The 25,477-nt window shown below is 51.1% G+C and overlaps 1 protein-coding gene across 2 annotated transcripts; it reads right to left on the reverse strand.

Annotated features, from left to right (window-relative positions):
- Window positions 1-4,046: 4,046 nt before the first annotated feature.
- Slc41a1 (solute carrier family 41 (magnesium transporter), member 1) lies at window positions 4,047-25,208 on the reverse strand. 2 transcript variants are annotated; one of them, XM_005375376.2, is made up of 11 exons: window positions 24,768-25,208; window positions 21,194-22,186; window positions 14,096-14,203; window positions 12,951-13,022; window positions 12,275-12,419; window positions 12,009-12,155; window positions 11,250-11,397; window positions 10,309-10,388; window positions 9,280-9,414; window positions 8,839-8,987; window positions 4,047-6,555 (listed from the first exon to the last, which is right to left on the reverse strand). In XM_005375376.2, exons 2-11 carry the CDS (start codon window positions 21,566-21,568, stop codon window positions 6,370-6,372), a joined length of 1,545 nt encoding a protein of 514 aa, XP_005375433.1. In that variant the 5' UTR covers window positions 21,569-22,186; window positions 24,768-25,208; the 3' UTR covers window positions 4,047-6,369. The 2 variants fall into 2 exon arrangements, with proteins under 2 accessions (XP_005375433.1, XP_005375432.1); XM_005375375.2 differs by lacking the exon at window positions 24,768-25,208 and adding an exon at window positions 23,950-24,317.
- Window positions 25,209-25,477: the final 269 nt, after the last annotated feature.

The raw sequence follows: 25,477 nt of genomic DNA on the forward strand, positions 1-25,477 counted from the left end.
ACACCATCTTCTACACACAAGAGCTTCAGAAGCCATCTTGGAGGTAAACTGTAATGCTGTGTACTTTGGAGTTCCAGAATGAACTTCTCAGTTAGGGTTCCAGACTTTCCAAGGTTTCTCCTGGTCATGTTGCCTTCTCATATAGCTTCCTTCCAGGAAACCAGTGTGCTGGTCCGGCTGATACGGCCTTGTGCACAGGCCTCTGTGAGTTTGAGGGTCTGAGTCAACCTCCGTAAGTGAGGTGACTTCCAGCTGGGACTGTGTTTTGAGCCAGGAGACCTCTCTGTCCAGAGGGTGGGCCTTTCACGCTGCAGAGCTGTACCCACCTCATGTCACGGGTAAGGGCAGTAAAACCCAGGTAGTTCCAGGTCTACTCCTACCTCCACTCCCTAAATCCTCATATTTCCCCACTCTCGGTATGCTCAGTATTTTTCTTCCTACTTTGCTACTACAAATTCAACCAATTTAATCCACGTTACATCATTGTGAAAATAAAAGTTTCTATCTATTGAATCTTCTGGTGCCTGACAACCCTTCAGAGAGGGCAATACTGTCCCATTTTGGGTATGGCCACAAGCTGAGAGAGCCGGGAACCCAATATTTATCTACCTCTAATTATTACTATTTTAAAACATTAAGCCATGTGTAGACACTAAGGAGACATCCCAGGAGAAGAGTACTGCATCCTCTGCATGTTTTCTGGGTTTCTTCATTCCAAAAGTGGATGATAGGGCCCTTACTTACTGAAGTAAAAATAGTAAGACTACGCCCTGGCTGAAGAAGGCAGCCTGGCAGTGGTATCTGGCTGGAAGAGAACTCTACGTGGCCCAGACACATCCCAGAGGATTCTGGCTCCCAGCTGTGACCCTGATGCAGGAAAAGGATCACCAGACGCTACACCAGGTGAGGGACATAGAACACAGAGGCATGAGTGGGCATGGATGACTGTTCTGTTTTCCATAGTGTGGATGCTGTAGGAAGAAAGTTAGAGTTGTTGTAGGGTACTGGCTTGGGAGCAGGTCTTTCAAGGGTACCTAGGGCAATGGTGCCATCTCCTTTCACCCTCCCAAACTTGCAGTTTGGTGTCTGGGCTGCTGCTCAAGGGACCAAGACAATATTCTGTCTTTGCCACCCAGGGCAGAAAAGCACAAAAGATCCTCTTAAAGATTTAGTTTCTCAGCCTGGTGCAATGGTAATCCCAGCACTCTGGGAGGTTGAGGCAGGAGGAGTACCTGAGTGACTGAGAAATACCTTGTCTCAAAATAAAAAATTTAAAAAGATCTCAGGATGTAGTTCAGTGCAAAGGTTCAGGGTTCAGCCTCCAGTACTAAGAAAGAAAAAAGTTAGTTTCTCTCTTTGCATGACTTTCTAACTCTTAAAAACCAAAACCTTCATTTCTGAATAATTTGGGAACTAGTCATTGACTTAGGAAAAATGCTTGAAAATTACGTATGTGATGATTTGTGGCAAAGTCAAGGACGGATAAATATGTGAGCCAGCTGGGCAGGCCGCAGCCTGGACTCCCTCAAAGCAATGCTAACTTGTTTAACATTTCCTTTACATAACCTTAGGACACAATGCAAATTATTTATGCTCAAAATAAGAAATTCATATCCTGTGAATATGAGTATGACGTAGCATTCTAAATTATTTGGACTTAGTTTTCCAACAGTTTAACTTTTGTTGGGGGATATGAGACAGGGTCTCCCTATGTAGTTCAGGCTGGATTTAAACTCACTATGTATGCCAGGCTGGACTCAAACTTGAGGCAATCCGCCTGCCTCAGCCTCTCAAGTGCTGGGATTACAGGCATGTGCCACCGTGCCCAGCACCAACCATTTAACTTTTAAAAAACGATCATCAATAGATAGTATTAGTCATTTACACTTAAAGAAACATAAATATAGCCATAAAGTCAAATTATGTTTAAAGATTGTTTTCTGGTTGCCCAAACTCTCCGCACTTTTCTGTGATGTGTTTTCTTTTTAGTGCTTTTTTAAAAAAGATCTTACAAGTGAGACATTTTCTTGGGACCCAAATGAAAGATTTTATATTTAGATAATATAATGAAATGCAGTGCGGCGCTCTGTGCCTTATTGAGTTTCTGAATTTTAGCTGAAGGAGACACTAACTTTGGCAGTCGGCTGACTGCTCTTGGGGTTGGAAGCACTGCCCATCATTGTGTTGCAAAAATACCATCAGAGATAGGCTGAGGCCTGGGAGTGTGTTTTAAAATGTCCATTGCAAGACACTACTTCAGGAGACATTTTGCAGTACAGTGTCTCATGAGGAGAACTAAGATAGCAGGCTATTGTTTTTAAAAAAATAATTCCAGATGTTTCATGTTCCTTATACAGTAAAAGGTAGCCTGGCTAGCCACCTCACCTGGCTCCAGGTATGGTAGGGAGCTCTGGCTTTGACTTAGGGCCACGGGCAAGATATTAGCTTCTCTAAGCTTCAGTTTCTCCCTTGTAAAATGGTGGTATTATCTTTTTATAGTTATTAATGATAATATTGAAGTTGTAATAAGACTTATTTAAAAGTATGCCGTATAGTTGGGCTTGGTGGTGTATGCTTGAAGTCCTAGCACTCAGGAGACTGAGGCAAGAGAATTGGCACCAGTTCAAGGCCAGCCTGGCAGATATAGTGAGTTCAAAGCCAGCTTCAGTTATATAATGAGACCCTGTCTCAATAGCCTTATTAACATATGGCTGCTTTGAAGAGTTAATCCTAGAGCCCAAGCCTGTTACAAAGGGTGATTTCCGAGATTAGCAAGTGTTTACTACACAGCATGTGCCATGTGATGTTGGGCAACGCCCTGCCTGTATCCTACGTGGGCCATGGCTCCCGACAGAGGCTTAGGAGTCAGGCAGACCTGGGGGGCTGCATTCTAATTCTGCTTTCTGCATCTGCCGTCTCAGAAACATTGCCTCGGAGAAACCCAAAATATAAATAATTCAAGGAGCAAGGTGGAGGAGAGGTGATAGGAAACTGGGAGACAGACTTTTTGGAGATGGGTAGAAATCTGGAGAAGCAGGGAAGGGAAAAGATGTTAAAATGATCAATATGTGGTCTCCCGCCCATATATATTCAATTCCCCGAAATGAATGAAATTATTATGTGTCACAAACCTATACTAATATTTTACAAATATATAAAAATTGCTTGCTTTGTCACAAGTATGTTTCATAAGGTTTTTTTTTTTTTTTTTTTGGTACTGGGAATCAAACTCATGACCTCAAGCTTGCCAGGCAGGCGCTTATGCCTCTAAGCTATATCCCCAGCCCCTGATAAGCACTTTTGGGCTTAAACTTATCAGGCAGAACTTAGTACTTTTATATATATATTACATCATTAAAGTCTCATAATTATCCTGTAAAGCAGGAATGAGTACAGATGAAGAAACAGGCTCTAGATAGGCTCAGCAATTTGTCTAAGGTCATACAAATACAAGTGGAAGAGCTGAGATGTGAACCCAGTCCTGCCTAACCCAGACCTTTTATTGTGAATCGTAAATTTCTAAAGGTGTACAGGGTTGAGCACCCTGAAATCATATAGGAAATATTCAACAAATAATTGCTACTATTATTTTGACATGACCTAATTGTAAACCTTTGCAGGGAGGGGTTTTAACCCATGTTCACACCCTTAGTACGAAAAGAGGCTGAGTGTGTGGAAACTATAGAATAATTTCCTTGAGAACAAGGACTCTGCCTTTGGCTTCTGGAATGCCCCACAGTATAGTACCATGCTTTCTCAAAGAGAGGGTGGGACTACCAAGAAAGCTTTTTTTTTTTTTTGTACTGGGAATTGAAGCTTTGCACTGAACTATATCCCTATCCCTCTTTATTTCTGAGACAGACTCTCATTATGTAGTTCAAACTGGTCTTGAGTTCACCATGTAGCCAAGGCTGGCCTCAAACTTGCAATGCTAGGTGGAGTTTGCAATCCTGTCTCAGACTCCCACAGTGCTGGGATTACAGGCATTGTAGCACTATGCTTGGCTTGAAGCTGCTTTTTGATGAGGTACACAGGAACACCAACCATCTAAATAAACATCCTCTTTATTTTACCAAATATAATTTATCAGTTAAGTTGACATTTGTCAATTCAGTTATAGTAACTATAAATAATTCTCTTAAGACACAGTTCTGTAACTTTTGAAGGATACAAGAGTAAACCAATATTGCTTCTTGCAGCCAGGCCAAAAGTACATGCAGTTGGTGCAATCAGGGGGAGAGAAATGAATCCTCCGTTGAAGTCACTTTCATTTTCCTTCCCTCCCTCCCATCTTCCTCTGCTCACATGCTCCGAGGCCCGGGTGTGCCCACTTCTCTGTTTTCTAGGCAAAGGAGGATGGGTGCTCCAGAGGCCTCGAGGACAGCCCGGTTGAACTCCAGAGATAGGGGAGGGCGAGTGTTGGAGAATGCTGGACCCCAGCCTCAGGGTAGGGTACCTGTACAAGAGTCTGTGTGCAGGTGTGTTCTGAGGTGGAGGAAAAGGCAAAAGGAGTCCAGAGCAGAAACAAGCTCAGGCTGATGTTAATGGACTCTGCTGGACACAACTCCAAAAATAACCTCTATGACTCCTTCCGATTCTAAGGTTCTAGATTCCCGAAGGTGGCCTGGGAGATGAAGGGAACGGATACTCCGGAGGTCTAGGGTAAGCTCCTGGGTGAAGGCATAGTGCTGATAAGGATGAGCCCATTGCTCACACCTCCCTGGGAGGTGGGCTCTGAGGGTCCAGAGGAGAGGGCTTATAGGGATGCTTCTGACAGGCTAGAAAAAGCCTGCAGCCCAATGCCTACATTCACACATGAGTGTGGCTGGCTTTCTGAGCTGTTCAGGGGGAAAGGGGAAGAGGTGGAGGCTCTGGCTTCTCCCAGTTTTGTGCTAGGCAGAGAGAAGTAGAAGCAGGCAGGTGATGTCTGGCATGCTAGCTCCAAATCCCCTTCTGGGTGTGTGAGGAGCAGAGGTGGAGGAAAGGGAAGGGGAGCAGGGCTGCTGTGGGGTTAAGCAATGGGGTTGGTGGCCTGGGCTGTGGTCAGCATTGCACAGATGGGGTCTGAAAGGAGAATTAGGCTGAATGTAGTTTGGTGAAACAGATCCAAATATGTGGAGGGAACTTTCTCTGCCAGATTGCAGGGGGGTATGTGGCCTCCAGAGGCTGGGGGATGAGGTGAGGTTAGCTGTGATTCCTTTACTCTGGCTAGTCAGGGCCTGCTCAATCCCTACACCATATCTAGTGCTCAATGACTGTTTCAGACCAGACCTGCAGAAGTGCTTATCTTGGGGAGGCTGGATTTACTGAATGAATGAAGAATGAACATTTGTGGGCAGGAGCCCAGGACAGGATACCTGACCCTTGTGGCACAGTGAAATAAGTGCTTTTAGGAAGTGACAGAGGCCAAGGTGATCATGTGATTATGTCCTCAGGAAAAACAGCAGCAACAAAACACCGCTGGTTGTCCTTGACCTCCAAGTCATACACATACCCTTCCTGTCCCCAATCTCAGGACCTCACCTAGCAGGCTCTGGGGAGGAGTGCTTAGAGACAACGAGAGAGGAGGTCTGAACAGAGACGAAAGCCTAAGGAGGAGGACAGGGACCTTGGGAAAACTATGGGTGGACATGATTCAACAGGGAGACCAGGACACCACTCATTTCTTCTCCACTGTGACATTCAAATGGAAACGAATCAGAGGGAGGGCTGGTGATGTTGACCAGGCAATCGGGCGGGGGGCGGGGGGCGGGGGGGGAGAGGCATGTGCATGAACTGAAGCTGGTCCGTGTCCCTCTGAGAGCAGCACGGCCTCGGTCCAGATGGCTGAGGAAAGGGCTGGAATTACTGAACCACTTGTCTCCTGCCCAGTGCTCTGACATTGGTCCACTTCTACAAGTGTGTGTGTGTGTGTGTGTGTGTGTGTGTGTGTAGTGTTACTTATCCCTAAGTAACAACTAAAAAAAGAACAAAGAAAACAACAAAAGCCATAGCCCACTCACAAAGGGTTTCTCATTAGGGCCAAGACTGAGGTGACTAAAGCTAAACCAAATGTCTCCAGATCTCAGACAGAAATCCCCTGCCCCAATCCACCTCACTCGGAGGCACCCACCATGAAATTGCACTTGGTGATTGTCTCAGAAACTTACTTGTACTGCTTATTTCAGTCCATCTGTCCTTCCTGAATTCTTGCTATCCAAACTTGGCTCAATGTATAAAAATTCCCATTGAAAATAATGAGAATTTGGTATCAAAGTGAAGTCCTCAAAAGATTCAAGAGTGTGGGGTGTGATAGCGGGGTAGGGGAACAAAAGAAAAAAAATTCAAATAGAAAGTGCAGAGGGACAGGGAAAAGGTTGAGTGGCCAAGTTAGTCCCCGACATCCGTGTCTCGGTCCCCAATGAGCCAGAGGACATGGAAGCTGAGTGCCAGGAGCCCAGTGCCAAGCAGGTCTCCCAGAGCAGTCAAGTAAGGGATGGAGAAGTTGTCTGGGTCCAGGCCGCGACCCCACATCCAGTGCACCATCCAGTCTGCGATGTACAGGAGAATCAGCACCTGGAGACAGAAAGCCCCTGCCTGTAGCCATCACCTCTCTGCAGGGGGAGCCAGAGGCCACAAGACTGGACCATTCAGCGTATCACAAGGCTTGGCCAGCCACAGTCCTTCAGTTGGGACAGCTTACCTTCCCACCCTGGCAACCTTTCTCTGTTCTTCCACGCTATAGTCACCAACAGGAGAAACGAGAGCTCTTTGGAGAGGAAGAAGTTGCTACTGCTGGACTCACTCTCATCAGCATTATATTCTGCTCCCGAATTCACCAAACCAGGGGCTTCCTCATCTAAATCCCACCCCCGCAGGAATTCAGCATTCTTGCTTTTAATTCTGGGCCACTCCAATTCCTGCCAGTTGGCCTCTCCAGGATCCTGGCAGGGGGCTGGCATTTGGACTCAGCTTTTCCTACAGAGATTTCTTCTCTGGGCAGAGCGGGATAAGGAGATTGTGTGAGGCTGCTGTAGGAACAGCTGTCTGAGTAAGCTAGCTTTCTCCTGACTCTTCCCATTCTGCTGTGGTCAAAGAATGCAAGGTTAACCTTTGTCCTACCAAAATAAAATTGTCTGCTATGCAGACAATGTGTAGCAATTCAAAATACACTTTGGATTGTCTGCTACTTTGATTTATCTGTACCCTTGCTTACCTTCTATTACTATAGATAATTAAGAATAATCCAGACAGAATCTTGCTAATGGGCCCAGGACCAGTAGCATTAACTATAGCAGGGGGCTTGTCAGAAATGCAGAAGTGCAGGCTCCATGCTCAACCTCCTGAGTCAGAACCTGCATTTTAACAAGAGTTATACTTTGGAATTGGTGGTATACTTGATCTAGAATCCTGTGGTGGCGCAGGCCTGTGTCTAAATGACTATGTCTGTGTGAGAATGAGATGGTTTCTAAAGGTTAAATCCAACACGGTCACCTAAGAGGTTTTATTCATTTTTGTTTGATTTTTAAAATAGGGTCTTTGCTAAGTTGCCCAGCCTGGCTTTGAACTTCAGATCCTCCTGCTTCAACTTCCCAAGCAGCTGAGATTACAAGTGCATGCCACCATGCCAGGCTGGGAAGTTTTACTCTTGACTCTACTGCAAAAATACTGCACTACGTAAAGTCTTCCCTAAGGGACCCAGATGCAGGACCAGAGCTCTTAAGAATCAGAAGCCAGAGTTGATACCTATTTTTAGGTTAACTTGGTTGCTCTCTTGTCCTCTCTCAAAAGAAGTCAAGGGTTACAGCCCCAGTACCATCCATACTCCTTTCCTCTGCATACAGCTGCCTTGTACTCTGGTGGCCCTGGCCCTGAGTGAAGTCCCCCTACCCCATTAACTTCATGCTCTTTCCAGCAGCTGCAGAAGATCCCAAAATAAAGATTGTGACCAGGGGCCCTTCAGGATGTGCCCCAGGATGAGAATGGCAGCAGCTGTGCTCACATCTAGTCTCCTGAGCACCCCCAGACACGTGGCTGGGAGGCGGCAGCAAAGGGATCAGGAAGTACTTTACAGGGGATCAAGTGTCACACTCTGCTCCTCCACAGATCTAGAGGAGACATCAGTGGACAGAGTGTCCTCTCAGGCATTCATGACAGGCAATGCAGCCAAGGCTTCTCCTTTTAACCTAGGCCAAGGGATGAGCCGAAAACCTGCACTACACAGACTTGGCACCCCCACTTCCCAAGGGGGTTGCACTTGACCCCACTTGCAAGGGAACCTGGCAACTTAGGTAAATGCTGCTAGGCAACAGCATATGGTTGATTCTCAGTCAGCCCTTGCTGTGATTCCTAACACACAACCATTCTATGGTTGGGGGTGGAGGGCCTGGAGGGATAAAGGTTTATTAATAGAAGATATAAACCGTAGTAATAGGCTGAATGGATTACCTAGTGCAGTGGTTCTGACATCTTTGCATCATGGAACGTTTTACTTAAATGAAGCCCAGCATGCTAAACACAGACAAGCAGAGCTCTGTGGCAGGCCAGTGGGGGTGATGGCCAAAACCCACCTGCTGAGCATCCTACTACCATCTGTGTGAACTACCACCTCTGCTCCACTCCTCTCAATTTTCAGATGTACTGAGGCTCAGAGAAGAGAAACAACTGTATTAAAGTCACATAGCATATGAGTGAGTTTGCTGGGGCTACACACAGTCTATTCTCAACCTCTGTCCAGTGGTTACTGGCAGCTCAGGTCCAGAGGAAGAGGTGGGGTCTAATGGCCAAGTCGGGACATCTTCTCCCATCCATGCAGGAGAGTTCCCGCCCCTCCCTGTGCCCGCTGGGCCTGGACCATACCTGGAGCAGTGCAGCTGTCATGTAGAAGATGATGAAGATGAGCGTGAGGGTGGTGTGCCCGCCCTGCATACAGCTGATGGTATAGAGGAATACCAGGTGTCCTGGGACCACGAGAAGGAAGAGGACCCGGGCCGAGCGGGAATTTACATCTGGGATTGGGGGACAGAATGTGAGGAGGACAGGGAGAGGAGTCCTGGCCCAAGAAGGTCATGGTTAGGGGGCTCACACCATATTCCAGGGCTGCAGACACTCACTGTCCCTATCTTTCCATCCCTGGTCCCCCACTACCAGGACATCCCAGGAAAAGACAACTTTCCTGCCTGGGCTCTAACATCTGGAGCAGCTGGCAGAGCCAAGCACAGGAGAACCTTGGACCTGAGCCCCAGCAGTTTCTTCTTCCAGGGCTGCAACTGGTCTGGGAGGCTGAGAACCCGTCATTACCAGGACTGAAGAAAGTGGTGCAAGGACTGGGGCAGCGGCGAGGAGCTTGCTCAGAGTTCTCTCCAGGCATCCCATTCATGTGCAGGAAGGTGGAGATGCGGCTGGCCTGCACTGCCACCAGATTTCCCCCAACACCTGCGGAGACATACAGGACTCAGACTCAGGGCAGTGAGGAGTTGGGTGAAATGATCTCCTGCTCTTTTTCTTTTACCTGTACAGCCATTCTCCTCTGTCTTCATTTATGCTCAGTCTCAAGTCCCCAAGGGAAGAATGAGACACTACGAAAGGAGTTTCCCAGATTCCTGTCTTCCCTTCTATGGCATGACTGTGAGAGTGCAGGAAGGACACAGATCACCAGCTCTGGTCCCTGTTCTTCATGGCACGTGTATCACTGAGGCTCCACTCCACTTGTCTAGTGGATCTGCAGGCTCAGAGCCTGCCAACCTACTACTACTATGGTGTACGAATGGCACAGTGGACAAGGCCCTGCCTGCCTCCTCTGCTCTATAGCTCTGAGCGCTCAGTCACCCAGTGCTCATGTGCTGCTGCTTCTGGTAGCCAGTTTCAAGTAGCAGGCTTGAGCTCCAAGCTCTGGAATCAGGTCTGAAACTGTACTGGTTACTCTGCCTACTTTCTGCTCTGTTGAGCCTTGCCCTGAGCCTGGGAGGCCGATTTCTCCAAGGTCAGGTCTATGCAGTAGGAGGCAGCAGCAGGTGATCAGAGGCTGTGAGAGAGTGGTCAGGGGCTTGCCCCTGGTGGGAACAGAGGGGAACTCTCACTGAGCTTCTGCAACACAATTTCCAGGTCTCCTGGTCCCTAAGGACTAAGGTTTCCACTGTTGCTAATTGCTGGGTATCCCAACATCCCTTTTCCGTCCTTTTGCCCTGCTCCCACCTTGTGAGCATTCCCTTCATGAAAATCTTAAGCTCTGAGCTGGATTTTCCTGTTGGAACAAAAGGCAGCCCCCCAAGTACTCCTCTTCTCCCCACCCCTTTTTTTTTCCCCTGGCAGCTGATGCCAGGACCTTACCATTAATCACAGGTGTGAAGACAGCCATCCCTGCAAAGTTGGGGTTCGAGACAGTCTTGTCTAGGATGAGGCCTCCCACACTAGAGACACAAAGACAATATGATGCAAAGACTGCTGAAGAATTCTCTGCTGGTCTTTGGGATGAGAGGCACAGGCCCACCCAGTCTTGGGGACAAAGAGAGGCCTGGTGGCTTCCTCAGCTTTCAGTTCTGCCCAAACCAGTTGCTCTTGACGTGGCAAAGTGACCCAGGGCCAGCTGGTGCTGCCAGGTCAGGCAGCCACCTCCCGTGCTCACTCTCCGAGTGGCCTGGAGGAGCTGCCCACAGGACTCCCTGTCCATGATGACCTCTGGCATTCCGTCTCTTAGGCATTCATTTCCCTTTCTGGTACCAGCACTGGGCTCCTTCTCAGGAAACCACCTCTGTTAAATTCAGGCACTCTGGTCCAGACGATACTGCTTCAATGATGGCGAGGCTCCAGACTATCCAATTAAGAGTACTGCATGACCAAAGCCACAGTGACTGGCTTGGGGAATGACATGTGACCAGATGAGAACCAATGAAACTCTATTCTGAGACTTTGTGGAACTGGTGAAGAATCCCTCTGTTCCCACTGGAATTGGGAGGTCAGCAAAGTGTGAGCCTAGAGTGTAGGCCACCACAGAGAAAAGCAGAGCAGACAGATGGCGAGTCTTGGGGTCCTGATAATAATGTCTGTGTTCCTGAATCCAGCTGTGCTTTTTTTGTTTCCTAGGCCAATACACGGTGCTTTGGAATGAAACTCAATTCAGATAGTTCCTGTCACTTGCAACAGAAGGACATGTAGCTGACACACTATTAGATGCATTACTAGTGTCTGCTCTGGCCCTCTCCAGGATTCAAAATGGAGTCTATGGCAGGGTGGGAATGAGGTGAGGGGTGCGTACTCAGGGCACAGCCTACCTGCTGATGGCCATGGCAATGATGACAGGCTCCCAGCCCGAATACAACACCTCCCTTGTGGCTGGGCTTCGTCGTGCCAGCACCACCCAGACAGGCAGCAGGGCCACGAAGAAGGCACACACCAAGGGGTAGATGTATCGCCAGTGATCTAAGGGGGCAAAGAGCAGAAGGGGATGAACAACGTGCTTCCCTGCACCAACCTCCCCAACTCAGCCTGCAAGGGCCCCAGCAGACCGACAGCAATACTACACTGCATGCCTGTCAACACACTGCCTCATTTGTTTGTTGCTACAGGTCAAGGAGGTAAATGGGGCCAGCCAAGTCCATTTTGTAGAGGAGGACATAAGGTAGAGAGAGCTTGGCACTAAACTTATTAGGGGCAGAGACTGGACTTTAGGTCTCTTGATTTGACCCCAGCAATCACTATCTCCCACACCTTCTTTAGTTTGCAAGCAGATTCCAGCCCCCAGCTCCTTTCCTTTACCCTTCCTGCCTCACTCCTCCAAGGGAAGCAAGATCCACAGGACCAGGCAGAAATACATGTATGAAACGCCCCCAGGACCCCTGGCCCTGGTGCTGGCATGGGTCTGAAATCAGTACTTAGCCTCTCCTCTGTAAGATCACATGTTAGGACAAACTGTTCATACTAAATGATTAAGAGCATAGAAAAACATCCTTGCACATCTGCAAAATGACCACTGTTCCTTGCAGTTCTACCCTAGAGTCCACCCAAGCCACTCCTGGTGGCCTCAGTCTCACTCAGTTCCAAGTAGAGTCCCCAGCTGATGCCCGAGAGCAGTGCCAAGGTGATGAGGTCGCCCAGGCTGGCAGCAATGGGTGTGGCCACATTGTCTGGGTTGATCCCAATCTTCCGAGAGCCAATGATGACTCCAATCATGATCATACCTGGTGAGAAGAGAAGCGATCAAGGGGCACCTACAAACAAAAGCAGAGAGCAAAGGGGCCAGGCACGGCCCACACCTTCGGGGTATCCCTCCTTACTGTAGTGCCCTTTCCCTCCTTACCCAGCACCAGGGAGGCAATGAAGGCTGTGGCCACACTGCTGGCACACAGCAGGAAGGCATGTGGGATACTGAAGTGGCCATCGGGTATCCAGCCAAAGATGACGGCGGCAATGGATGCCAAGAAGCCCACAACCGTGGCCTGCACCTGAGGAGAGGCGTGGTGATGTGCAGAGCCCGGGAGCAGAGAGCTTCCTAGCTGAGGTCACTGAGCCCTCGGCAGCCCCAGGAGACACGCTGGATAGGGCTGTCCAGTTCTCTCAGGCTGGAAGGATGTCTTTATTTATTTAGTTTCACACCAGACACTAGTACTGGGCAGTACACCCTGCAGGAGCCCAAGACATATTACTGGCTGAATGAGCAGTCCTCTGGGGATGGGGGTCAGAGTCATGACCTGGGACTCTTGTGGAAAGATGCCGAATCTGGGACTTGTGTGGCCTCCTGGGGAGATGGGGCAATAGTTAAAGACACTTCAGCACTCTGCTCCTATTGCGGGGATCTATGAGGGCTCAAAGGCCTCCCCCCACATGGGACCTAGAATGGGCCATCTTAGCCATTACCTTGGTTACCTCCCAGAGCTGCTTTGCAGGATGCAAGAGATTCACTCAGCCCTGCACCAGCCTTTTAGAGATCCTGACTAAGAGGGAAGCTTAGTCTACCCCTGTCCTTGCTATCTTACCTGGATGAGGGCCATGTTCCCAGTGATCATCCGCCAGAGCTCCTTGGGTGTATCCATTTGTCCAATGTTGGCCTGGGAAAGGGAGTGAGGGGGCTGTAGCTCCAGGCTGGAAAAGGCCTGGGGCGAAACTGTTAGATCTCTGCCTGGATTAAGAGGCAGTACAAGTGCCTAAAACTCAGGAACCAGGACACAAAAGTTCCAAAGGAGTGAAGTAGGATCAGGGGCTCGGGGTGGGAGGGAAGGAGCTAAAAAGTCTGAGCTCCTGCATCTGGAAGGGGCTCAGAAGGGGGCTCCTAAGGCAGCTGCGTCTCTCTTCCTCCCAGGATGGAGGGGAAGCACCAGGTTCCATCCTTTGTCTTACTTGTCTGGCCAGCCCACCTCTGCATGGGTCAGATCAACTCAACCTCTGGCCCTGAACCCTGCTTGCCATCCTAGGGAAGGAGAAATCAGTGGCTCGTTCATGTGTGAGAGTGTTTGGGGAGGCTGGCTGGCATGGGCAGGAACAGGGTAGAGCATGTTGGGGTGAGTGAGGCTGGTTGCCCTTTCTCCAGACTCTTGGCCAGGCAGGGATATCTTTGTCCTCTTGAGTTTTACCGCCTCCCATCTCCCACTCCACGGCCCTAGATCTGGGTCAGTCCTTGCAAGGTCATGGACGGTCTGAGTTGTGGGGGTTGGGACTGGCGAGCAGCACCTCCCCGTCTATTCCCTTAGGGAACAAGCTTCCACAGGACAGAACAGCTGGGAGGGGGCTGGGAGGGCCTGGCTCTGCTCCTACCCAGCTGCAGAGTAGGGCTGGAGATCAGAGAAGGCCCCCACCTGTGCTGGTGGAGGGACCAGCATGAAGCCTGCCTGTCAAAGCTGCACAAACAGTCACGAGGCAGGTTTCGAAGCAGGGGATGGGGCAGGCATCCAGGGATGGCTGGGACATCCAGAAACGGAGCCTGGGAACCACTTTGGGCAGGGAGCTCCTGCCCACAAGCAGGACGCTCAGTCTGGGATCTCCCTACACCTGCCCAGCGGGGGCTCTCCCCTCTCTCTGGCCCTATGCTCCAGGTCTGAGCAGCTGAGTAACCATCTCCCAGTTTTGGCTCTGTGCTAAGCCCTAAGTCTGCTCTGTGGCCCCTCCCCCCAGCCAGGACACTCACTGCGGTGGACAGCCTTGACGCCAGAGTCATTTCCAGATTTCCCTTGAGCCCCAGGAGCGCCGGCACCAGGATGAAGACCTCTGTCACCTTCTGGAAGACCTCCCAGTGCTACGAGGTGAAAATAAAGCCCAGGAATTTCAGTGCCCCAAAGGGCTGGCATTGGGACTGCTTGGACAGTGCAGGGTCAGGGGCTCAAGGAGGAAACAGATCAGCAGGGAGTGAGCACACCAGCCTCCTCTCCTCCAGGGGCCTTGGAAGCAATGCAAGACCATAGTTTCCAAACACAGTCCTCCTTCCTGGCCCTGGCATAGCAGAGACCCCTAGCCTCGCTCATGCTGAGCCACCCAACCTGGCTGAGAACTCCTTTACGATTCCCCTTCAAATCACACCCCCAGCAGCCCCTTTGCCTTTAGTCCAGGTTCTCTGTGGCCTCGGCCTTGGGTGGTGTTGTCTCAGCTGTGGAGAGCTGGGCTCCACAGGGCTGGGACTGGGAGATTAGAGCATTTGTTTGGTTTCTATCTGCACAGGCTTTGGGCCTCAGCCATAGCGACTCTCCTGAGCAAGTTCTGAGTTCAGACCGTGTCCCAGGCTGGAGAAGGCCTGGTCCGCAAGGGGTTTTTTGTTCCTCCTCTGCATTCCCTCTCACCCCACATCCTTCCCAACCCCTAAGCAAGCACAAGAAAGTACACCCCTGCAGGAAAATCCCTGGCCTGTAGTCATAGGCTCTAGTCTCTGTATGCGAGGAGATGGAGACACTGGTTAATGCTAAGAGGGAAAAAGGCAGGAGCCAGGATTGGTAATTTAAAAGCCCCTCTGGTCAAAATGGAAACTGAGGACTTAAAAGAAAAAGCTGGGGTTGTGTAGTTTCCCTGGCCCTGTTAGGCAATGTGGCTTCCTTTTTTTGTTCCTTTGTTTTAAGAATGGAAAACCTCCAGGTTCCAAGAGGAAGGAGGGGCCGGGAGCAGGGCAGAGGCAGGCAGCTCGTTCTGGAGGCAAAGTGCTATAAGGAGCCCGGGCACTGGACTGAGATGGGAGACAGGGCCTCATACTATTCCTAACAGACCTCTTCACATAGAACAGCTGGGACCCCGGACAAGTTACCAAGCTCTCACACTGCTGGCCAAAACCGTCATCCTGGGGTCACAGAGTCTCTAACGGCAATTCCAGCACTGCTGTTCTATTGCTAAAGATGAGCAAGGGTGCAAACCAAAGCTACCATGAGATGTCACCTCACACCCATTAGAATGGCTATTAGAAAATAAGCAAACAAGCAAACAAATAGAAAACAAGTGTTGGCGAGGGGTATGGAGACAAGAGCCCTTGTGCAGTGCACTGTGAGTGGGACTGTAAGTGTTGTAACTACTATGAAAAACAGTATGGAATTCCCTCAAAAAGTAAAAATAGAATTGCCACATGACCTAGTAATCCTACCTTTGGGTACCCACCCAAAAGAACCGAAGGCAAGGTCTTGAAGAGATGTTTGAACTCCAATGTTTATAGTGGCACTATTCACAATAACGAAGGAGTGGAAGCAACCTAGGTGCCCATCAGCTGATGAACAGATAAATAAAATGTGGTCTATCTATACAATGGAATATTACTCAGCCTTAAAAGTGAAAGACATCTTGTCATATGCAATGACATGGATGAATCTTAAGGGCATACTGGTTAATGTGGAGTCAGTCATGCCAGTCACAAAAAGACAAGCATTGTATTGTGTGATTTCATACATATGAATTATGTTTATGTAGTCCAATTCTGGGACCTGGGAGGGGAAAGAGGTCAGTGTTTCATGGGTATAGCTTCTGCTGGGGAAGATGACAAAGTTCTCAAGATTTGTTGTATAATACTATGAAGATACTTAACACACAATAAAACTTTTTTAATGGGAAATTTTGTTATGCATGTGTGGTTTTTTTTTTTACTACAATTAAAGAGACAGATAAACAAGACCATTCAAGGGGGCCTGAGCAAGGGCCAAGGATGCAAGAAGGCTAGACACTGGGTAGTACCATAAGGAAAGGGCCTTCTTTTCTCACCCAAGTTTCTGGTGTGTGCATAGGCACATATGCTTGTGCAGCAGGCCCTAACATGACCCCAGGGAAGGGCTCATTTCATCAAGGCTGCAGCATATACTTGTCTCAGCTCCTGGACTTAGAATCCTTCTTAGGATCCCTACACCATCTAGAACTTCCCTTGGAGACGCCTCTCTGGTAACTGCGGAGAGGAGGATGTGCCCCCTCCAAAGCAGTGCCAGAGCTTTCAGGCAGCCCCAGTAAGAGCCTGCCCCTCCTAACCTCTACAGCAGCCCCACTGAGCCCGTGGGCCTTGCGGGAGTGTGGAGACATCCACTCAGACACTGATGCCTACCCCAGGGCTCCAGCTCCCAGCAGTCTCAGCCGCTTTTGGCTTTGTCTTGTCCTTCCTCCCAAACTGGACTGGAGCTCCAGACAAGTGGAGCGTCCCTTCCTCTCTCCAACTGATGGGGATGCCAACCGTGAGGTCCTGAAGGTCCCGAGAGCACAGTGCATAGCCAGCCCAAACTGTATGTCCCAGATGCTCCAAGCTACAGCCCTGTGCAAGCAAACCTGGCTCTCCAGGCAGGTGAATGTAATGGGCATGTGCTGACAGAGACAGAGCCCAAAGAAAACATTCCAAGTGTATGCAATGAATTTTCTAAATTGTTTTTAAGGACTATTGCTTGTTTCTATTATTAAGGGGAAAAAAAAATATCAAGCTCAGCTAAGCCCCTCTGGCTGCCACTATAAGCACACCCGAATCACTCCATCTCCCAGCACACACGCACACTCTATTTTTTAATGGCAGGAGGACTGGGGTGTAGGGGTTTCTGGGGGATGAGCTGAGACAGACAGGTGAGGGAGTGAGCAGGCTCACTGTGACCCCTGGGTCCCTGAGCAAGCCTTCTGGAACCTGAGAATACAGCCCAAACTCACAATGCCTGACCTCAGCCCAGCAAAGCCCCAGCTGGCACTTGGGCCACAGCAGTTGATTCCTATACTCATTTTTCCTTCACTCACAAAATGGTCTCAAAGATGCAGCCCAGGCAAGGAGGCTGACACGCAGGGCCTCACAGGGCTCTGGAAGGAGGTCTCGGGAGGCTGGTGACAGGAAGACAGGGTGATCCTGAGATCAGGAGTGGGGAGGATGAGGCAGGGGTAGACAGTGAGTACGTCTTTTTTCTTCTTTGGACACATTCAGGCCCATCCTGTTCATCCTGGCTGGGAGTGTCTTTCCCTGAAGTCAAACCAGTCAGCCAAGCCACTGGCCTAGCTGCCACCCACAACTTCCTGCTCTGCTGGGATAGAAAAGGGTCCAGGAAGCCCTACACTGCACCCAGTGTGTGTGTTTACAGATTTTCACTGCTTCTCAGAATTGCAGTCCTTCTTTCTTTCTTTTTGGAGTGCGTGGCTCATTAGTTCCTGATATTCTGAAGCGAGGGATAAAACTGTTCCCTTCACACTCAAAACACACCCTAATTCACAGTAATCACCCTAAGTTTCAGACCTCAGTGGTCCTTCTGGTACCTCTTGCCTGTATATCCAACCCCCTCTTCCATCCTGCACCTCTGGTGGCCTCATACACTGATTCCCACCTGCCTTCAGGCTGAGCCTTCTGTTCCAGGAGGGAAGTGGCAGGGAAGAAAGTGACACCCAGGAAAAGACAGTAAATTCCCAGGTGCAAGCTCTAGACAACAGGCTCTGAGCAGTCCTGGGAAGCACGGCTGGAGTGGACTTTTCAGGGTGAGCCTGTGTCAGATCAGATCACAGATCACAGTACCCTGGCCTGCATCTGTGAGCTTTCCCCAGAGGCAACACCTGAGTGTACAGGGCTGTACAAAATCTGAGAAAAGCAAATGGGATCCTAAGAACACATGGGAGGCAGCAATGGTCAAAGCAGAAGGGTGGTCAAGGGAGACAGGATCTGAGTGTCCTGCTCAGGAATGGAGCGGCTGCAAGAGCAGGCCAGTAGCAAAAGGACTGCTTCTGCAAGGCCACGCTGCCTCAGTAGCTCTTCTGTATACACAGAGAAAGGGGGTCTGAGGAGAAAGCCTACTTAGTGAGGACCTGGGAGACCCCCTATCCTAATGCAGCAGGGGATTTTTATGGGGGTTGTACCTCCTGCCACCCCCATTACTCACAAAGGCTGGCCATAGAAGGGAGTGAGATGTCAGGGATCAGGCACAAAGCATCATGGTGTGGGGTCTTCATTCGACCCCCTATCCACTTTCAGTACTGGGGATTGAAGCCAGGGCCTTCACGTTGAACCAGTCTCTCTCTCTTTTTTTTTTCTTGGAGATAGGGTCTTACTAAGTTTCTTAAGTTACCCAGGCCGAGCTCAAACTTACGATCCTCCTGCCTCAGCCTCCCAGAGCATCCCCTTCTGAAGCCAACATTAGGTCCAAGGCTGTTTCTCTCCCAAATGCCAGAGGAAATTTGGCCATGATGGGCAAGCCAGAGCCAATGGAGCCCATTTATCCTTCTGCTACTCTGGTGAGCACCCCAGCTCCTTATTTCACTGCAGAGGCTCCTGTGCACGTGGAAAGGAGAGGACATAAGAAGAGACAGAAATAGGTCTTCCAGGAAGAGACTAGGTTTTCAGTGCAGCTTCAGACACCTGAACTGGGCCCACACAGACATGCTCAGCTGCTCTGACACAAGGGCCTCTATGGCTACCTCCTCCAGGTGGCTCCTGTCTCTTAGGAACTTTCAGCCTCTGTCTCACTGAAGGCCATTTTAAAGGAAGCATACCGGTATGAATCCTTAGAAATCACCCTGCGCCTCCTGCATCTGAGGTCATTGGTCACTCTTTTCCCTCTCTTGGATGTGGGATAAGAATCTTCCTGTGGTACATGTTCCAATCCTCCTGCACCCACCCCTACCTGAGATCTTGCTACAGCCATCTGCAGGCCTTGCCCTGCCCAGCTGTGGTAGGAAGGCTGGGGCGGGGGTAATAAGGACAAATCAGCCATTGTCACCCACACTAACTAGATCATTGCTTGGGTGAGCTGAGGTGCTACACTGAGGGCAAATGCCAGCCTCTGTGGGCACACTGGGGACTCAGAGGTGCCCTGCAGCCTAGATCCTCAGTGTCTTAGGCTCACAGGCATGGGGTAAGATGTCGGAAGTCTCTTCAGCTCTGGGGGGGCCTGTGATGTGTAGTAGGGGTGGGAGGGTGGATGGCTTGCTGCCCGCCTCTAGAATTTCTGTTCTTGTTCACCTCAGAAGCTAACTCCACTCGTTCTGTATCTCAGTAATCCTGTTCTTCAGGGAAAGACAAAGACAGCAGGCTTCTCACAGACTTCAACCAACTGGCAAACTATGGGCACGCTGAGGTCATGGAGGTTAGTAGGACAGGCTCTGGGGACAGATGACCAGAGGCAAGTTATCGCATCTGTTTTCCTAACTACAAAATGGAGACGATATGTTTCTTACCTCACAGGCCTACAGAAAAGCCCCCAAAATGCTCCTCAGAAAAGAACTCCCCTCAATTCATCACTGGGCCCTAGCTCTCTACCCTCCCCCCTCTTTTTTGAGGCCTAGGATTTGAACTCTGGGCCTTGTACATGCTAGGCAAGTTCTCTACCACTGAGCCACACCCCCTACCCTGCATCCCCCACCATGGGCACCAATCTAGAACTTAAAAACTTTAAGAATAAGAAAATGAAGGCCACAGGAAAGGGATAGAAGAGGTGGAAAAGGGTAACCCCAGTCTCATTCTCTTCTCTTCCTCCTGCCCTAGGAGAGGGGCAGCCCCTAGGGGAAGAATCCAAAATTAGGCTGGCTTCCTAACCTCCATATAGAAATAACCCTCACAATAACACGTCTGGGGAGAGGGGAGGCAGTATCAGGCACTTTGGCATGACACAAACCCATTCGAATTAGCAAACAAAGGTGCAGGGTCCTCCTGAAAGGCTCAAGGTCTATGTAGGCACCTACAATCAACCACCTACATCCTCCTAGGAAATGGGCACAGGGAGCTCTAATTGCAGTCACTACAATGCCTCATGTATGGTCTGTAGTGTTGCCTTGGCATGGGGAAGGTGATACCAGGCTTCATGTCCTTCTGGGAGATGTCACAGTCAGGGAATACTGGGGGTCCCCAAAGGCATAAGCCAGATCTCATCCTGCTTCTATATTTCCCCGAATACCCAGGACAAAGCTAGCACCTGGAAGGAACTTCATATACACTGCTGATTAACTTAGATAAACCTGGCACCTTCAGAAGACTCTCTGTGCCTTACTACACAGACTTCAAAAAAGTTTACCTAGAAACAAGAGGTTAGCTTCCCAACCTGGAGGTCCCAGTTGGAGAGCCCTAAGTCACAACACGCTCAACAGAGCGTGTTCCTGGCTCTGGACTCCCACGTCCTGCCAGCTCTTACCCTTCTTTCTACCTGGGACCCTCTTTGCCCAGGACAGCTTGATAACAGACAGGTAAGGGGCAAATAGGAGTCATAGTTTTGCCTTCTGCCCAGGCCTGCTTGCATTTTGTTCCCATTTATGGCCATAATCAGCTCTTTTAGGTCTTATTACGCCAACTCCCCACATCATGCATCAGACAGCATGTGCCCACCCCTACTCCCCAAGTAGACTGTGCCAAGACTTCAAGAAGATAAGCAACACAAAATGCCTTTAAAAGCTTTTTCACTTCATCTGAGACCCTCTTGGCAGAGGAACAAATTCCTGCCCAGCAGGGGAATGGAGGAGAGACTTGAAACCGAACTTTCTACCGTGGGTATCCTTGAAACCCCATGTAAAGGGGAAGAACAAAGGCAGGAGGAGACCAATATAGAAGTCTCCTACTGAGTGCAACACTGAGGAAGCACGGTGAGCCACAGCCTCATCCCCTCTCCTCCTCTAGCCCGAACTCTGGGGCCAATTCTGTTAATGTTAAGCAATACCACTGCTCCATCACCTCCCTGGGGCTACTGGGCTTCTTCGAGGATTCTGTAGAAAGTGATCCAAAGGGAAACAGTATTCTAGGAAGCAGCAGCTGCTTCCGATGGAGTGGGGAGGAAGTTCTGTGGACTGCAGTCCCCCAGGAAGTTCACAGGCCAGCGCCCTCCCCAGGTCCTACCTGCACGATGTCCAGCACCATGCCGGCAGCCACAGTCCCGAAGCCTGCCAGGAGGAAGGGGAACAGCACTTGCAGCCCGATGGAAAAGGAAGTCTCCTTGAGAGGGGAGGGTGGTGCAGGGCCGCGGTCCGTACTGACATCGTCACTTTCATTGCTCTGGCTCCCGTTCTCCAGCAGGGCGTCCTCCTCCCGAACCCCCTTGGCGTTGGCCCGAGACTCAATCACCACCACCTCCTCCCCAGCCCCATCAGGCCCCAGGAACTCTGAGGTCCCAGCCAAGGGCTCGCGCCCGGGGCCATCTGAAGAACAGGGAGAGGGAGTAGGGCCAATCCCGTTCAGCTGGTGGACGTCCTTTGGCTCCAGCTTAGAGGACATGACGGGCAGGGAGGAGAGGAGAGGAGCACTTTCTTTTCCCACTTTCTCCCCTTCTCTCTCTCTTTCTCTAACTCGGGAAAGAACTTAGTCTTGGGGTGAACCCAGGCTTGTCCTGCGGCTCTCCGCTCCTACCAGGCACTGCAAAAATTGATCCACCAACAGGCAGCCCCATCAAGCAATGCAGCCTAAGCCGGAGGGAAACAAGAAACTCCTCACTAGACGCGGACACCTGCCACTAGTGGTGCAGATTCCTGCCTGGGGTTGTCCTAGGTTGTGCTTGGGGAAATCGGCCTGTTCTCTTATCTTCTTTGGTTCTCAGCAGCAGGCTCCACAGAGCAAGAGGCATCCAGAGAAGGGCCCAACCCAAGTTTGGAGTGACCCCTGAGGCGGGCCCTCTCTGGTGAAAAGTAGACTGAGTTCAGATCTTTTGGAACTGGAGCTGGGGCTCCTTCCCACTCCTCTTGCTGGGTTCTGTCAGCAGCGCCTCAAGCTCGGCTGGTCCCAGGGCTGTGTCTGCTGTCTTTCCCCTCTCTTCCCAAGATCTCCTCCCTTCCTGGGAAGACCTGGTACCTCCCCAATTGCCTGGTCCTTAAAGTCAGGAGAATCTGTGTGGAACACCTGATGTGGGAAGAAGAAAAAAGAGAGAATGTTACTGTTACCATACTGCAAGGAACAACTGCTGCTGACATAATTCTTCCCCAGGGCAGTTAGCAGTTAGTTACAGAATTTGCTATCTGACTCCTTCTTTTCCCTAAAATTACTTATCCTGCACTGCTACCTGTATACTGGAGGCTGAGCAGGTGCTATTCACACAGTCTTCCCAACCAGCAACCCACTGCACCCCAGGAAAATCCTAAGAGCCCCCCACCCCAGCACCGTCTTCCCTGCAGCAAGGGGTGGGCAGGGCTGTCTTCAGAGAAGGCTGTTCTTGAACCCCACTAAGAGCTCAGGATTATTTAAGTGTGAACTCTACTTTTTTGTTGGTGTTTGTTTTTTTTTTCCGGTACCAGGAATTGAACTCATGACCTTGCACTTGCCAGACAGGTGCTGTGCCTCTCAGCTAAATCCCCAGCCCCTAAGTGTGAACTCTAAACGGGGGTACGTTACAAGTGCAGTTGCAAACTCCCCACACAGCCACTCCACCACAGAAAGTGACTGTTTAATCATCCCAGGACAGCAACAGCATGACAGCTGCACAGGGCAAATAAACAGGGAGGCTCTGGCCACTGAGTGAAGACCCCCAGACCCCCAAACACCCTAGCCCTGGAGAAGAAGGAAACTAAGAGGACTCCCAGGCAGTGGGGCAAGCCTGCCAAACCAAGGCCAAGAGCCAGAGGCCTGCCCACTCCTGCCCTTGAGAGTCAACAGTGCTACAAAAAGCTCAGACGCTGACTTGGGCCCAGGACTCCCTCTACTTCTCTCTCCCTGTGCTTGGCCTTGCCAGTTGTCAGATAGGACGAGGCAGTTATCTCCATTTGAAAGGACAGAGGGTTAAACTCTCGGTTATTACCCACACATTTCAGTAGCCTCGGTTCCTCCTGTCCCCAGGGTTACTGAGCATTGGATATAGTGGAATTCTTAAGAACAAAAACAAAAAACTGAAAGTATCAAGGAAAGAGAGAGAGACAGAGAGTAAGAGAGAGAGAGAGAGGAACAAAGCAAAACAAAACCCTCAAGCATCCTAAGGTAATATGCACTTGCCCCCAAATCATCTCTCTGGCTGTCACGGACCCCCTTTTCTTTGCCTAAAGGAACCCCCAGGCCTCCATCCCACCTTGTTCCTTTTTACCAGAATGGCTCTCACAAGAAAAAAAATTTTTTTTAAGAAGAGGGTTTCTGCAGGTAATGAACAAGCCTTTAAGTATTCCAAACACTCAATTAGTCAACTGCAGTTCGGGAAAGGTTGAATCAAATCCCAGGAATTGGCCCAAGGGAACTGTTTCTTTTTCCTGTCAACTCGGTTACCAGCCACGATCCTCTCCCATCTCCTCGCGGCACCGTGGTTCTCTTAAAGATCCTCGCCACAGGGTCAGGAGGAAAGCCCCGAGTCCAGTGCCCGTATGCCAGAAAAGTTTCTGAGTCTGCTAAAACCTGACACCCCCGCTCTCTTCGGTCCTCCGGCAGCCACTTAACCTGAAAGGGGGCTCCCGGGACCGACGGCCGGCGGCGCACCCACTCCCCCAGCGCGGACACTTCCGATGGGCCTCAAGGCCTTGGGGCACCCCATCCCCGCCTCCCAGGCGGGGACAGAGAAGCCCCCTTTCGTCACCCCACTGGCGGAGGGGGAGAAGTAACTGGGTGGCCTCGGCCGTCTCTCCACGCTCAGATTCAGCAAATGCGCAGCGCGCCAGGTCCCCCGCCCCCAGGCCCACCCCACTGACCTGCCCCTCGCGTGGGAGGAAGGGGGCGCCTGGCGAGCGGCAGCAGGGGCCCGTGGTCTCGGGAGGTGACGGGTACCCCCTCTTCTCATCACTCCTCCTCCTCGGCAGTCGTCCTCGGCCCCCGCGTGCCCCCCACACCCCCCAGCCGAGGCGAGCGTCCAGCCGCAACACCCGGCTCGCTACATCTCGCTGGAACGTTACAGCGAGGCCGCAGCCCGGCTTTCACGAGTGCGAGGCGGCCGGGAAGGCAGGATATAGCGCCCCGGGCGGTGGGGGGTACTCGGACGAGGGACCCGGAGCCGAGCTCACTCGCCCCCAATCGCTTCTTGCCGGCGGACTTGGGCCCGACTGGTTGGCTGCCGGTGGCAAACGTGATCTGGGGCAGACTGGGTGGTACCCCCCCTTCCCTCAAAAATAGATTCCGGATGGACAGCTACGGCAGCCAATCGGGAGCCAGGGAGGGGCGAGCCCTGCCTCTGCCCCCGCCCCTTTCCTTCGCTTTGTGCGCTGAAGGCGGGGCGCCGGGGAGACGCAGGACTAGGAGTGCCGGGAACTGGAGCCCGCTCTGTGGGTCGAGGGCTCGCGGGTCCCAGCGCCCATCGGTCGGCGGATGGCCCCAAATGCCCTCCGCCCTCGCTCTTGCTCCGCCGCGCCTGGGCTTCCGTGGCCTTTGAGAGGCCCGCGCTCCGGTGCTCTCGTACTCCGCATCTTGAGCGTGTCTTCTGCGCCTCTGGCCCTCCGAGAGACCGGCGAGCATCGCAGCTCCGCGGCCGGCCAGCTGGAGCCTGCGCTCGGTACCTGGACCCGACCCTGCCTACCTTGTCCTCGGACCCGGTTCCGTGTTCTTTCCGTCGCTCGACGCTTCACGCTTCCGCCAGGTCCCGAGTTCCTCTAAGCAAATGGCTCAGCCCTGAACCGATCCGGCCTTAATAAAGTCTCAGCCTCTATAGGAGTGCGGATGGGCGGGAGGGAGGCAAGAGAGATAAGGTTCACGGCTGGGGTCCTGCTCATCTCCTCTGAGGCGAGGGCGGAGGGGAGCCTTGTGGCCAAATGGGGCGGGGGTCCGCATCCCGGGCGAAATGTAATCCAACTTTCCCTGACGCACCTCGCAGCATCAAAGAGGGGTGTTTCCGCCTCGCCTTTTACCACTTCCTCCCAGGGATCTCTCCACCTCTCCAACGCAAACTCTATACCAGTGCTCTTTGGGATGTTTTTGTGCAGGGGGTGTGATCTCCCCTATAAAGGAACCCCTACTCTCAGCTTTTCCCTTTTGGTCAGTGGAACCTGTGACCAGTGATTCCTTCCTGTCCTTTTCTCCCGGAAAGTGGTTCAGGGGGCACTGGAGCCTGATCCCGGACCCCTGCTTGGGGTGCAGGTCGTTCCTTTGGAGTAGGACCATAAATACAGACACAAAACCCCGCCTCCACCCCGCAATCCAGCACCTCTAGGATTATTCCAGCTCAACTGCTGGGGCATTTGGGAGGGCGTTCAGTCTCACAGGACCCAGCAAAGCAAATGTCAGTGATTT

The sequence above is a fragment of the Chinchilla lanigera genome, unplaced genomic scaffold, assembly GCF_000276665.1.
Source record: "Chinchilla lanigera isolate Chin_1 unplaced genomic scaffold, ChiLan1.0 scaffold00005, whole genome shotgun sequence".
Taxonomy (NCBI): domain Eukaryota; kingdom Metazoa; phylum Chordata; class Mammalia; order Rodentia; family Chinchillidae; genus Chinchilla; species Chinchilla lanigera.

Bases quoted from the DNA above. Each gene is read 5' to 3' on its own strand.
- Slc41a1 (XM_005375376.2), bottom strand. From the start codon at position 21,568: ATGTCCTCTAAGCTGGAGCCAAAGGACGTCCACCAGCTGAACGGGATT. The intron at 13,023-14,095 runs GTGAGTGTCCTG...TCCCTTTCCCAG, and splicing joins CGTCAAGGCTGTCCACCGCA to GCCAACATTGGACAAATGGA. The intron at 10,389-11,249 runs GTAGGCTGTGCC...TTGTGTCTCTAG, and splicing joins ATTGCCATGGCCATCAGCAG to TGTGGGAGGCCTCATCCTAG.